At 36.4% G+C, this 12898-nt stretch overlaps 1 protein-coding gene across 5 annotated transcripts in view; it reads left to right on the top strand.

Annotated features, from left to right (window-relative positions):
• The window catches only part of PCDH11X (protocadherin 11 X-linked), a 741859-nt gene that overhangs the window by 369939 nt on the left and 359022 nt on the right, over nt 1–12898 (top strand). For all 5 annotated transcript variants that reach the window (XM_007454761.1, XM_007454760.1, XM_007454759.1 and 2 more), the window contains one exon: nt 3943–4023. In XM_007454761.1, the coding sequence (XP_007454823.1) occupies nt 3943–4023 (81 nt within the window). The remainder of the gene's footprint in view (nt 1–3942; nt 4024–12898) is intronic.

The raw sequence follows: 12898 nt of genomic DNA, 5'->3' as shown, positions 1-12898 counted from the left end.
TGGAACCTGAATGAAGCTTATTTCCTACAAACAAGAAACAGGGGAGGCAGAAAGGCTTTTGTGCCCAGGAGCCCCACAGGGTCCTGCTCAGTTTCAGTAGGTTTTATATATAACAAAAGAGAAACCAAATTCCCAAAAAATTTCAATTGATGATATTCAAACCATCAAATGTAATAATAATGAGTACAATGTTTTATGTAATAGAGAACTACTAATGAAATGAATGGTCTTGTATATCTGATCTCAGAAAATGTCTTTTCACACAGATAGGTACTGCGCAATACTGATATCAATCCACAAGCATATAGATTTAACTCAACATATCTATCCTTGGAAGGCATGTGAACTCTATTAGATTCTTTTCTTCATATCTGCCATTTAGCATGCCATTACATTGAAGATTAATCATTTCTAATTCACAGATAAAAGTTCCTCAATTCCATATTTATTGCAACATGTTGAAAATTTGAGTTTGTGCACAAATTGACATTCTGCTTCTTGTTTTAACTTCTACAGGGCTGGAGTGTATAAAGTAACTTACCATTACTTGTGACTCATACAATTTTATTTGTCATCAGAGTGACTTTACTGCAGTATAAATTTTGCATATAAGCACTCTTTTACCTTACAATTTTAGGTTGATTTATCAAAACGTTATCAAGTTTGCAACAAAAACTAATTGCCAGAGTGATTCAGCATTCAATAATAGTGGTCAAGGGTACTTCTCATTCAGCAAAATTTCCATCTTGGCTCTGAGCTCAAAAATAAACCTTTGCCACTTATAAGCCATCCAACTGCTTGTATGGTAAGGCAAGTCAGGATATTCAACTTGCAATTTTGACAAAAGTTCACAGAATGACAATGGTTCCATTAGCAATAGCGAATGAAGTTCACTATTGACACTCCTAGTTCAATAACACATGATAGATTCAAATATTTTGCACAAAGTACCTGCTGATGTATAATACACCTGCTGATGTATAATAAATACACCTGCTGATGTATACACCTGCTGATGTATAATACACCTGCTGATGTATAATACACCTGCTGATGTATAATAAACAGCCATAGGCTTTGAACACCTTATGTTTTCCAAAGCATTGTATATTTGTCCAGCTAAACTTTTTTTCTGTGCAACATATATTTCACCCACCATTAGTTATAACACACCTTAACAGATCCCACATCAGGTTTTACTGAATTAGTGTTTTGTCAAATTCTTTGAAAATATTCTTACCTGTTCTGTTCCACACACACATTCATTCATAGAGGCTAATTTTTCAGTCTCTTCAAACTTGGTATCGCTTCCTCAAGCAAGTAACAGCAATTAAGCATTGTTGGTAACATCTGTTAACTCACAAAGGAAAAACACTCCATACCATTTTCCCTTTTTTTAAAAAATTTACTGTTGATGTTGCTCTCAGTATCCTCAACTTTTTGAGTAAATGTACTTGGTGAAACGCTAATAGTCTTAAGTTTGTTTTCTCTATATGTATTTCTTTGGTTGTTGTAAGCAAACCCTGTTTAATAACTCACCATCAGTGAGTAGTTCTCTCTGCTTGGCTAACAAATTAGCTTTTCAGAAACTTACTTTTGTCACTCATTTTCATTTATTTTTGTGATGAAATTCTGCTATGATGAGACCTTTCATTTTAATTTTCGAATTCTTCTAACTGTTGCTTTCCTGTGAGTTGGAATATTGTGATGAGTGCTTAGTCTGTAATATTAACGTGTATTGCATTCTTTTTGTCACAGCTATAGTGTCATTGCAGAATAAACACAATTTGCCATTTAAATGATAACAAAATAATTCTTGCTCAACTGGGCCTTAAAAATGTGATGTTCCACATCTGACTTTCTTTTTTTTTAATTTTATTTTATTATTTTATTTTTGCTGCATTGGGTCTACGTTGCTGTGCGAGGGCTTTCTCTAGTTGCGGCGAGCGTGGGCTACTCTTTGTTGCAGTGCATGGGCTTCTCACTGCGGTAACTTCTCCTGCTGCAGGGCACGGGCTCTAGGCGCACAGGCTTCAGTAGTTGTGGCATGCGGGCTCCAGAGCGCAGGCTCAGCAGCTGTGGCACACGGACCCAGGTGCTCTGCGGCATGTGGGATCCTCCCGGACCAGGGATTGAACCCGTGTCCCCTGCATTGGCAGGTGGATTCTTAACCACTGCGCCACCAGGGAAGCCCTGTCTCTTCTTTTTTTTTTTTTTTTTTTTTTTCTTTTCGGTACGCGGGCCTCTCACTGTTGTGGCCTCTCCCGTTGCGGAGCACAGGCTCCGGACGCGCAGGCTCAGCGGCCATGGCTCACGGACACAGCCACTCCACGGCATGTGGGATCTTCCCGGACCGGGGCACAAACCCGTGGCCCCTGCATCGGCAGGCGGTCTCTCAACCACTGCGCCACCAGGGAAGCCCCTGTTCTTTTCTTGATTTGACCAAATGGGCATGCAGGAATAATAAAATTATAAAAAATAAACTGTCATGGTAACGCAATAGGAATGGGGCACTTAAAACTGTGTGGAAGGAAAAATAATTTTTCCTCCACCCTTTCAGATTCTTGGCTGAGACCCTCCCCCCAACCTCATAATAAAAGACAGATTAACAGGAGAAAAACAAACAAGTTTAATAACATGTATCCCTCCTGTATACGTGAGAGATACCCAGGAAATCTGAGTAACTATCTGAAACTGCCCAAGCCATCACCTTAAATACCATCTTCAGATAAAGACAAAAGAAGATGTTGGGGGCAGGGGAGCCAGTTATGGGAGGCTATGAGGAAAAGCACAATAATCAAAGGTAAGATTGTTGTGTAGATTTAAGTCTGTTGCCTACTTCACTGAAAAATATTTTAGAGATTTAGTCATCCTTCACTTCCTGGTACAGAGAGGGAGACACACTTACAAATGGAGGTTTCCCTTATAAATGTAAATATCCTTTACAAAAGGGTAACTTTTCTTGGTTTTCAGAGCTTTTCTTATGTCTGCTGTTTCATAAAAATAATCAGCCTAAAATAATCCTTATGCCAGAAACATATTTTGGGGTGGCAAATATGCTCCCCTTCAAAACCCTGTGTCAAGTAATAATTACATAACTCTAATTGGTAGTACACCGAACATCAGTATGAAGTCTTGAGAGTGTGACATAAGGTCTCTGTCACTGCTACTCTATTCTGCTATTATAGCCCATGAGATTCCAACAGTCACTGAACTGGGTTTTCTTAGCTTTCTTGAAAAATTTCTCCCTTGGCTAGATAAAAGGATAACTTTTTAACCAAACCCTTTCCCCCATATACTAAAATCACATACATAGAAATGTGTAGAGTATACATTCAATATTTTTTAAAACAGAGAATATACTCTCTGTACTGAAGAGAATGAAATAGATATAGACATCATCTTTTCAAAATCTTGATAATTATTCTGGGTTCGTACGCTAGTATCTCTATATTGGTTCATAAGTTTCTTGGCATTTATAACAACTGTTAAATATCTTTATATGATAGATAGCAAATTTGTGATGTGGTGGCATGCACAGGATAGATTTTAATTTCAGACACTGTAAATTTGCAAATACAAGCTGTTGAAGCCATTGAGTTGTAAAAGCATTGGACTGAAAGTCTCTCCAACTTAAATTTCAGCCATTTAAATGTTTTAAACTGCCCTCCACAATTGCACTCAGATGTTTAATGGAACTCTTAAATTAACACTGGGTTATAAGCTCCATGGGAAAAGGAATTTTTTTTTTTTGTCTCTTGTTTATTCCCAGTACCTAGAGGTGTGTCTATCACATTGTAAGTCCTCAATAACTACAATGTCTAGAAAGAGATATTTACCCAGGCACTATTTTACTTACCTGTGTTTGATGCATGTGTGCATTGTACTATGTTTTTCACATTTAACAAACAAAAATACTTCTATTTTGTTCCCCTTGTAAAGCCAATGAAGGAGGTTATACGATCTCGCACACCCATGAAAGAGACAACTACTGTGGAGATCTGGACTCAACCCCAACCACAGGTATGAAAGGAAACACTTGATATTTCCCTTTACTTGATGTTTATGAATGTATAAAAACCAATCTTTTTAAAATTTTTAATTTTTTTTTATTTTTTAACATCTTTATTGGAGCATAATTGCTTTACAATGGTGTGATAGTTTCTGCTTTATAACAAAGTGAATCAGTTATACATATACATATGCTCCCACACCTCTTCCCTCTTGCATCTCCCTCCCTCCCACCCTCCCTATCCCACCCTTCTAGGTGGTCACAAACCACCGAGCTGATCTCCCTGTGCTATGCAGCTGCTTCCCACTAGCTATCTATTTTACGTTTGGTAGTGTATATATGTCCATGTTACTCTCTCACTTTGTCCCAGCTTACCCTTCCCCCTCCTCATATCCTCAAGTCCGTTCTCTAGTAGGTCTGTGTCTTTATTCCCGTGTTAACCCTAGGTTCTTCATGACTTTTTTTTCCCCTTAGATTCCATATATATATGTTAGCATACGGTATTTGTCCTTCTCTTTCTGACTTACTTCACTCTGTATGACAGACTCTAGGTCTATCCACCTCATTAAAAATAGCTCAATTTCGTTTCTTTTTATGGCTGAGTAATATTCCATTGTATATATGTGCCACATCTTCTTTATCCATTCATCCGACGATGGGCACGTAGGTTGTTTCCATCTCCGGGCTATTGTAAATAGAGCTGGAATGAACATTTTGGTACATGGCTCTTTTTGAATTATGGTTTTCTCAGGGTATATGCCCAGTAGTGGGATTGCTGGGTCATATGGTAGTTCTATTTTTAGTTCCTTAGGGAACCTCCATACTGTTCTCCATAGTGGTTGTATCAATTTACATTCCCACCAACAGCACAACAGTGTTCCCTTTTCTCCACACCCTCTCCAGCATTTATAGTTTCTAGATTTTTTGATGATGGCCATTCTGACCAGTGTGAGATGATATCTTATTATAGTTTTGATTTTCATTTCTCTAATGATTAATGATGTTGAGCATTCTTTCATGTGTTTGTTGGCAATCTGTATATCTTCATTGGAGAAACGTCTATTTAGGTCTTCTGCCCATTTTCGGATTGGGTTGTTTGTTTTTTCGTTATTGAGCTGCATGAGCTGCCTGTAAATTTTAGAGATTAATCCTTTGTCAGTTGCTTCATTTGCAAATATTTTCTCCCATTCTGAGGGTTGTCTTTTGGTCTTGTTTATGGTTTCCTTCACTGTGCAAAAGCTTTGAAGTTTCATTAGGTCCCATTTGTTTATTTTTGTTTTTATTTCCATTTCTCCCGGAGGTGGGTCAAAAAGGATCTTTCTGTGATTTATGTCATAGAGTGTTCTGTCTATGTTTTCCTCTAAGAGTTTGATAGCTTCTGGCCTTATATTTAGGTCTTTAATCCATTTTGAGTTTATTTTTGTGTATGGTGTTAGGGAGTGTTCTAAGTTCATACTTTTACATGTACCTGTACAGTTTTCCCAGCGCCACTTATTGAAGAGGCTGTCTTTTCTCCACTGTATATTCTTGCCTCCTTTATCAATGATAAGGTGACCTGATATATGTGTGTGGGTTTATCTCTGGGCTTTCTATCCTGTTCCATTGATCTATATTTCTCTTTTTGTGCGAGTACCATACTATCTTGATTTCTGTAGCTTTGTAGTATAGTCTGAAGACAGGGAGCCTAATTCCTCTAGCTCTGTTTTTCGTTCTCAAGATTGCTTTGGCTATTCGGGGTCTTTTGTGTTTCTATACAAACTGTGAAATTTTTTGTTCCAGTTCTGTGAAAAATGCCAGTGGTAGTTTGTTAGGGATTGCATTGAATCTGTAGATTGCTTTGGGTAGTAGAGTCATTTTCACAATGTTGATTCTTCCAATCCAAGAACATGGTATATCTCTCCATCTATTTGTATCAACTTTAATTTCTTTCATCAGTGTCTTATAATTTTCTGCATACAGGTCTTTTGTCTCCTTAGGTAGGTTTATTCCTAGATATTTTATTCTTTTTGTTGCAATGGTAAATGGGAGTGTTTTCTTGATTTCACTTTCAGATTTTTCATCATTAGTATATAGGTGGCCTCTCCCATTGTGGAGCACAGGCTCCGGACGTGCAGGCTCAGCGGCCATGACTCACAGGCCCAGCCGCTCCGTGGCATGTGGGATCTTCCCGGACCGGGGCACAAACCCGTGTCCCCTGCATCGGCAGGCGGACTCTCAACCACTGCGCCACCAGGGAAGCCCATGGGTGTGTTTTCTTAATTTCACTTTCAGATTTTTCATCATTAGTGTATAGGAATGCCAGAGGTTTCTGTGCATTAATTTTGTATCCTGCTACATTATCAAATTCATTGATTAGCTCTAGTAGTTTTCTGGTAGAATCTGTAGGATTCTCTATGTAGAGTATCATGTCATCTGCAAACAGTGACAGCTTTACTTCTTCTTTTCTGATTTGGATTCATTTTATTTCTTTTTCTTCGCTGATTGTTGTGGTTAAAACTTCCAAAACTATGTTGAATAAGAGTGGTGAGAGTAGGCAACCTTGTCTTGTTCCTGATCTTAGTGGAAATGGTTTCAGTTTTTCACCATTGAGGACAATGTTGGCTGTGGGTTTGTCATATATGGCCTTTATTATGTTGAGGAAAGTTCTTTCTATGCCTACTTTCTGCAGGGTTTTTATCATAAATGGGTGCTGAATTTTGTCAAAAGCTTTCTCCTCCTCTATTGAGCTGATCATATGTTTTTTCTCTTTCAGTTTGTCAATATGGTGTATCACGTTGATTGATTTACGTATATTAAAAAATCCTTGCATTCCTGGGATAAACCCCACTTGATCAAGGTGTATGATCCTTTTAATGTGCTGTTGGATTCTGTTTGCTAGTATTGTGTTGAGGATTTTTGCATCTATGTTCATCAGTGATATTGGCCTGTAGTTTTCTTTCTTTGTGACATCTTTGTCTGGTTTAAGTATCAGGGTGATGGTGGCCTTGTAGAATGAGTTTGGGAGTGTTCCTCCCTCTGCTATATTTTGGAAGTTGAAAAACATTCTTAAGATGTATTTCTCAATATGTATTCCATGGAGTTTCTTTAGGTGATTTTATGCTGGACTCTAGTGTGAAAATATGACAGTAAATACATATTTCTTCCTAGTGTAGTTTGATAATAATATTGGAGGTAGTTTATTTTTTGCATAAGGTAAAATTATTCTTCAAAATGCATCTTCTAAATGGTTATCTATTCCACTGATATTTGTCTAGTCATGAGGTCATGGAGTGAAAAAAAATTTGAGAACTGCTGTTTTACAATAAGACTTAAATTTAAGGTTTAGCATTATATAGGACAATTTGATTTTATGCTAATCAGGCAAATTTTAGTAAGACCTCCCTGAAAGAAACCAGTTTGAATTTTAAAGGAAATTGTTATAAAGTATTCTTAAAGAATCCACTTTTTCTCATTTCAATCAGGACAGCTCAAAATGTGACTAACAAATCCAATCAAATTTGTTTTCTTCAGAGGCCATAAGGGGAATTTAAAAATGAAGTGAGGAGACCAATCTAAACATTTGTTGGCCATTTATTATTCTGTGGCTGGTTTACTTACTGTTTTCCATAACATAGAGGTCCTGAATTTGACCCCTTGGGTGCCAAGTTAGTAACCAGAAATTATCCTTTATCCAGTTATTTTCAAATGTCATTTATTTGTTACAAATGATATAAATTTTAAAAATGTAGATACATAAATGCATATCTAGAGTATTAGAAAAACAACCCAAATGGAGTGAGAAGAGAATCACATTGCCTATCCTTTGTTATTTGACAAGTGCTTCTGAAATTCATGAAAATCATGTGTTCTATAATAATAACATCCTACAATATTTTACAGTGTTAATTTATGCTCTTTAGGAAGAGTTACAGGATTAATACATGCCCTGTGGAAAGAAATGGTTAATTAAATAAAGGTTCATTGCAACCCAGGAGCTGTCCAAATTGTGACTAGCTTTAAATTACTCAAGTCAGAATTCACAAAGTTTTGCCAAATTTCAAACTGACTTTCCGGTCTTGAACCTCTGATTCAGTCTCAAGAAAATTGGTGAGGATATAGAATGCACGATGACAGAATCCACATCTATATCCTTGATTAAGAGGCTATACAGTCTTCAGAATAGCTGTTTTGAGTAAAAGTACACAATTTTAAAATATGTACTTTAAGGTCCAAAGATTTTAACTACTAATGTGACAAGAGATAGGACTAAGATAAATAGTTAGATGACAGATGAAATTAGACATTGTTATAGCACTCTTCCTCTATGAATAAGACATTGCTCTATGAGCAATATTTTTTACCTAGCCAGTTACTCCTGGTTGTATTCTACTAAAAGGAGTGCAATATAAGTAATTCTACTAATTTCTTGCTGATTACTGATTCTCTTGTTTGTTTACAAACTTACAATCTTGTTGGAGACACAATTATTTCTTTTTTTATTGAATTATACTCCAATGAAACATTTTTATTGGAGTATAATTGCTTTACAAAGTCGTGTTAGTTTCTGCTGTATAACAAAGTGGATCAGCTATATGTATACTTATATCCCCATATCCCCTCCCTCTTGCGTCTCCCTCCCACCCTCCCTGCCCCACCCCTCTAGGTGGTCACAAAGCACTGAACTGGTTTCCCTGTAGTGGGTTCATTTTGCTTGAGGTTCTTTTATTAGGTAAATCTTTTAGATATCTGAGAGCCTTGATTGTCCTTACTGCCTGAGACTTCAATTGAAATTTAATATGTGTCATAGAGTGGTGGATTGCACTGCATAGAATTATCTTGAATATGATACAGATAGGGACTTTCCAACCTTGTTTTTGGTAAACATTGTGCTTGCATCTGAAAAGTTTAAAGAAAATATGTGTTTTATGAATAAGCTTTTATGATTTCTTATATTTAGCAAGATATTCAATACTCACTTGTGGGATTTCAAAAGCAACAATCTAAAAATAGAAACTACTGAAACTAGAGTGTAACCTGAAAATTAAATTATTTCTATTCCTTCATTGAAATCTTTAAACTCTTTGATAATCCCTCCCTCTACCATTCAGATGACAAAGTCATGATACAGATGGTGACTTGGAGGGTTTATTTCTTTTAAATGAGCAAATACTACAATGGTGTCCCATAAAGCAGAATGGTTCTTAGCTGTAAAAGCCAACTGTTCAACTAATTAAAGTAACTTGTGAACCATGAAATAGGTCAACTTATTCTTTGACCAAAGAAAATCAAAATGAAAGTGTCCATTTCCTTACAAGAAATACCCTTGTAAGTCCATTTCCTTTAGCGGTTTTCTTAGAATGTTTAGAAAATATGTGTACAACTGGGGTGCATGTCTTGAAGTTCCAAGTTAGATTTTTAAAAAATTAACGTGATTTTTAAATAACATTGGGAAAGGAATCAAATCACGCATAGCAGCTTTTCAACGTGCAGTGGACAGAAATGGGGTCATAAACATTCACTGTAGCTAACCTCCTAGCATCTGTGTAGTATTAGGGGAAATAGAGACCTACTCGGAAATGGCTGTTGACCAGCTTTTCACATGCTGTTTACATATGCCAGTTCATGTGAAATTCATATTTTTTGGTAATGCAGCATTCTATAATAACTCGACCTTTTCCCCTTGCATAATAAATTCTCTGCCCCCAATCACCTTTACTGCCTCTGATTCTTAGTAATTACAATGTTCTGTGTGCTAGCAAGTCTAAAACTTAATAACATTCTGTCAAAAACTTGAAACAAAATAAAACTAGTATATCTGGGGGAACTCTTTCTGTGACTTTCTATGACTTTCAATTACAATGGCCTTGTTTGTGAAACAATTCTGAGGACAGTCTGATTATGAATATAGACATTAACTTGGCTGCCACTGTACTTCATTAAATCCAGATGTATTGTGATCATGACTTATATTCATTGAGAAATAAATAGCTTAGAACAGTAGTATCAGGCAACTGCTATAGAATATATGAGTGGAGAATGGACCCACTGCTTGACATTAACTCCCCAAACCTTAACACCCACAGCTAGTGACTTATGTCTCCTACAAAGAACACAGTTCACCTCTGGCACAGAAAGTAAATGAAATAGTGCAAACACTATGAAGTGATACAAGAGAAATAAGAAATGTAGAGCAAATTTTTACTTTGGAAAGATGACAGAAGTCATATATGGCAATGGAATTTATTTCTTTTACTTAACAAAACCTATATAAACTTACTACATATCAGGTGGTCTTTTAAGCAATTAAAACATTAACTCATTGAATTCTCATTACAAACTTATAACTATTATTAAACCTATTATTGTTATCATTAACCCTATTTTGTAGATGAGGAAGTTGGGGCACCAAGAGATGATGGCAAGTACCAAAGACAGGATGCAGACTCCCTGGGTCTGGCTCTAAAGCTCATCTTTGTAACAACTGCTTAATAATTTCTCACCACGTATGAACAGCAATAATGGAAGATGGTCCCTGGGGCAAGAAATATTTTAAAAGGAGTCTCTTTCTAGTGTTAAACTAACATAATTTTCTATTCAGCTATAACACCTGCTTGTATTTGCGTATGATAAAGGAAGATGACCTCGTTATGATGCTGGAATGAAAATAAAAGAACAATAAGATGTGTGGATCATAAAGAATATGAGGTTTAAAAATAATCAGAAAAATGTAATTTGTAGACATATTAAATAAAATGATAATCCTTAATGAAAATCTTTCTGCAGGATGAGAAAGGCTAATTAACAGTAATAGAATGTGTGAGAATTCCCATGGTTTTAAAGAATTACCTTGTAATCTTGGAATAGTGGCTAACAGGATCACTAATTCGATATGTTAACAGTAAAGTCATTTGATGAAGGAATTGCTACACTAATCTTATATTTTACCACAGCATGGTTAGGAAATCCACAGGGCTTTGGCAAATTAGTTTTCATAAAGTAAAATCAGCTCTTACAGTTCTTTCCTATTCTAAATGGCCTACAACTACTGATAGAATAAGTTGCACGGTATTATTGTTTTTTTGTTTTGAAATAGAACTCCAAAGGAAAGTTTAGTTGTTCAGGTTAAGGGTCAACATTAGTGTCTTTGCTTCTCTTGTAAGGAAAAAAAATAGATAATTCAAGAAAATTACCTTCCTAGACTGTGCATAATTAAATCATGAAATGTTAGACTACACTTAGGCAGCATTTTGTTTTGATTTCAATATGTGTCTACTCAGTGGGGCCACTTGTAATGTTTCTTCATTAGCATCAAAAGTATCTTGAAAAAAATTTATTGGGGTCATGAAACCACAAAACATTTTCCAAGGTGCACATACCATTAACTTCTTTTAGTTGCCAGCCTCGGTTTCACATCAGATGATATTTTTGATAATGCTTTTAAGATATACACTTATTTTAAAAAATTTTTTTGAACTACACACTTCATAATTCATGTTTACCTCAAAGATCAAAGCACTTATCTTTTGGCTGGAAATTCAGGATGTGTTTTTTTTCTTGTTATGATTTCTTCATGTTGTAGAGAAAAGTATATGTTCTATGGGAATGTAAGCTAATGATCATGCAAGAATCTGAGATCAGAATTTTTCCAAAGCTTAATCTGGGAACTTTTAAGAGTTATTTTCATCTTCTAGGATTATTTTGTGGAAGGTCTTAAAATGCTAAGCCAAATTTAGAGGTAAGTCACACTAGGAAGCCTCATTTAAAAAGAAATCAACATGCCTTGATGTGACATTATATATAACGTTTATTTTCAGACATATGGAAAATACTCAACATTGTTCTCAGGCCAGACTCCTAAGATTTAACCTTTGTCCTTGACCTTTAGTAGTGTGAGTACTTTACTTTTAGTCATTAATGACTTTTATTTTTAAGTGACTACTAAAAGCATCATGCTAGGTGCTCCACAGTAATTATTTCCTTTTCTTCAGTCTCTACAGCAGTTTTGTTGAGGTGTAGCTATAATATCTGCTTTTCTTAGTTGAGGAAACTGGGGCTCAGAGAGGTGGAATAATGCGCCTAAGTTTGCACAGCTTGTGAGTGTTAGGGGGATTCAAACTTTAACATTCTGATTCTAAAGTCCATGATTCTTCCCCAACTGCACACTGCCTCCCATTCTTATTATATTCACAGAGAATGTCTCTTCTGTGAACATGCATCCCACGTGTGACCTGACATCCCACTGATTCTATGGCTTATTTGTGAATCTCAGCAGCATAGCAGATTTGTGCCATGTTCACAGATAAAAGGCTTGTGAGCACCACAGCAGATGAATACACACTGCAACAGATGGGGACCATTCTTCCGGAGCTCTTAGACTACAAAATATTGGCAACCAGTTTTGAAATGAAATTGCTAACTATGATGTTAATATCCACTTGTTATTAAGCTTTAAAGTAGAAAATAAATATAGACCTTAAATATCATTAGGTACAATAGTAATTCATAGGAATAAAAATAGGCCTCAATTTTCAAAACATAAGGAAGAAATCAAGGATGAACCTACTTTTACTATATTAATCATTTGTTTACATGGAATCTGGATTATGAGTTGTCAGCCTGCACATGAGTACTCTAGCAATGCCTAGCACGCAAGCAAAATAAATTGTATTTGTAATCACAGATGAAACCTTTTTCATGTCACTGAAATCAAAGTGCTAAAAGCTCATCACTTGGTTTATCTATCATGTGGGCTCACAAATAAAGCATGTTGGGAATTAAAAGTAGGCCACATGGGCTTCCCTTGTGGCGCGGTGGTTGGGAGGCCGCCTGCCGATGCGGGGGACGCGGGTTCGTGCCCCGGTCTGGGAGGATCCCACATGCCGCGGAGCGGCTGGGCCCGTGAGCCAT

The sequence above is a fragment of the Lipotes vexillifer genome, unplaced genomic scaffold (genome assembly GCF_000442215.2).
Source record: "Lipotes vexillifer unplaced genomic scaffold, Lipotes_vexillifer_v1.1 scaffold8, whole genome shotgun sequence".
Lineage (NCBI taxonomy): Eukaryota > Metazoa > Chordata > Mammalia > Artiodactyla > Lipotidae > Lipotes > Lipotes vexillifer.
The sequence above is the reverse complement of the archived record's forward strand: the minus strand, read 5'-3'. Positions and strand labels throughout refer to the sequence as shown.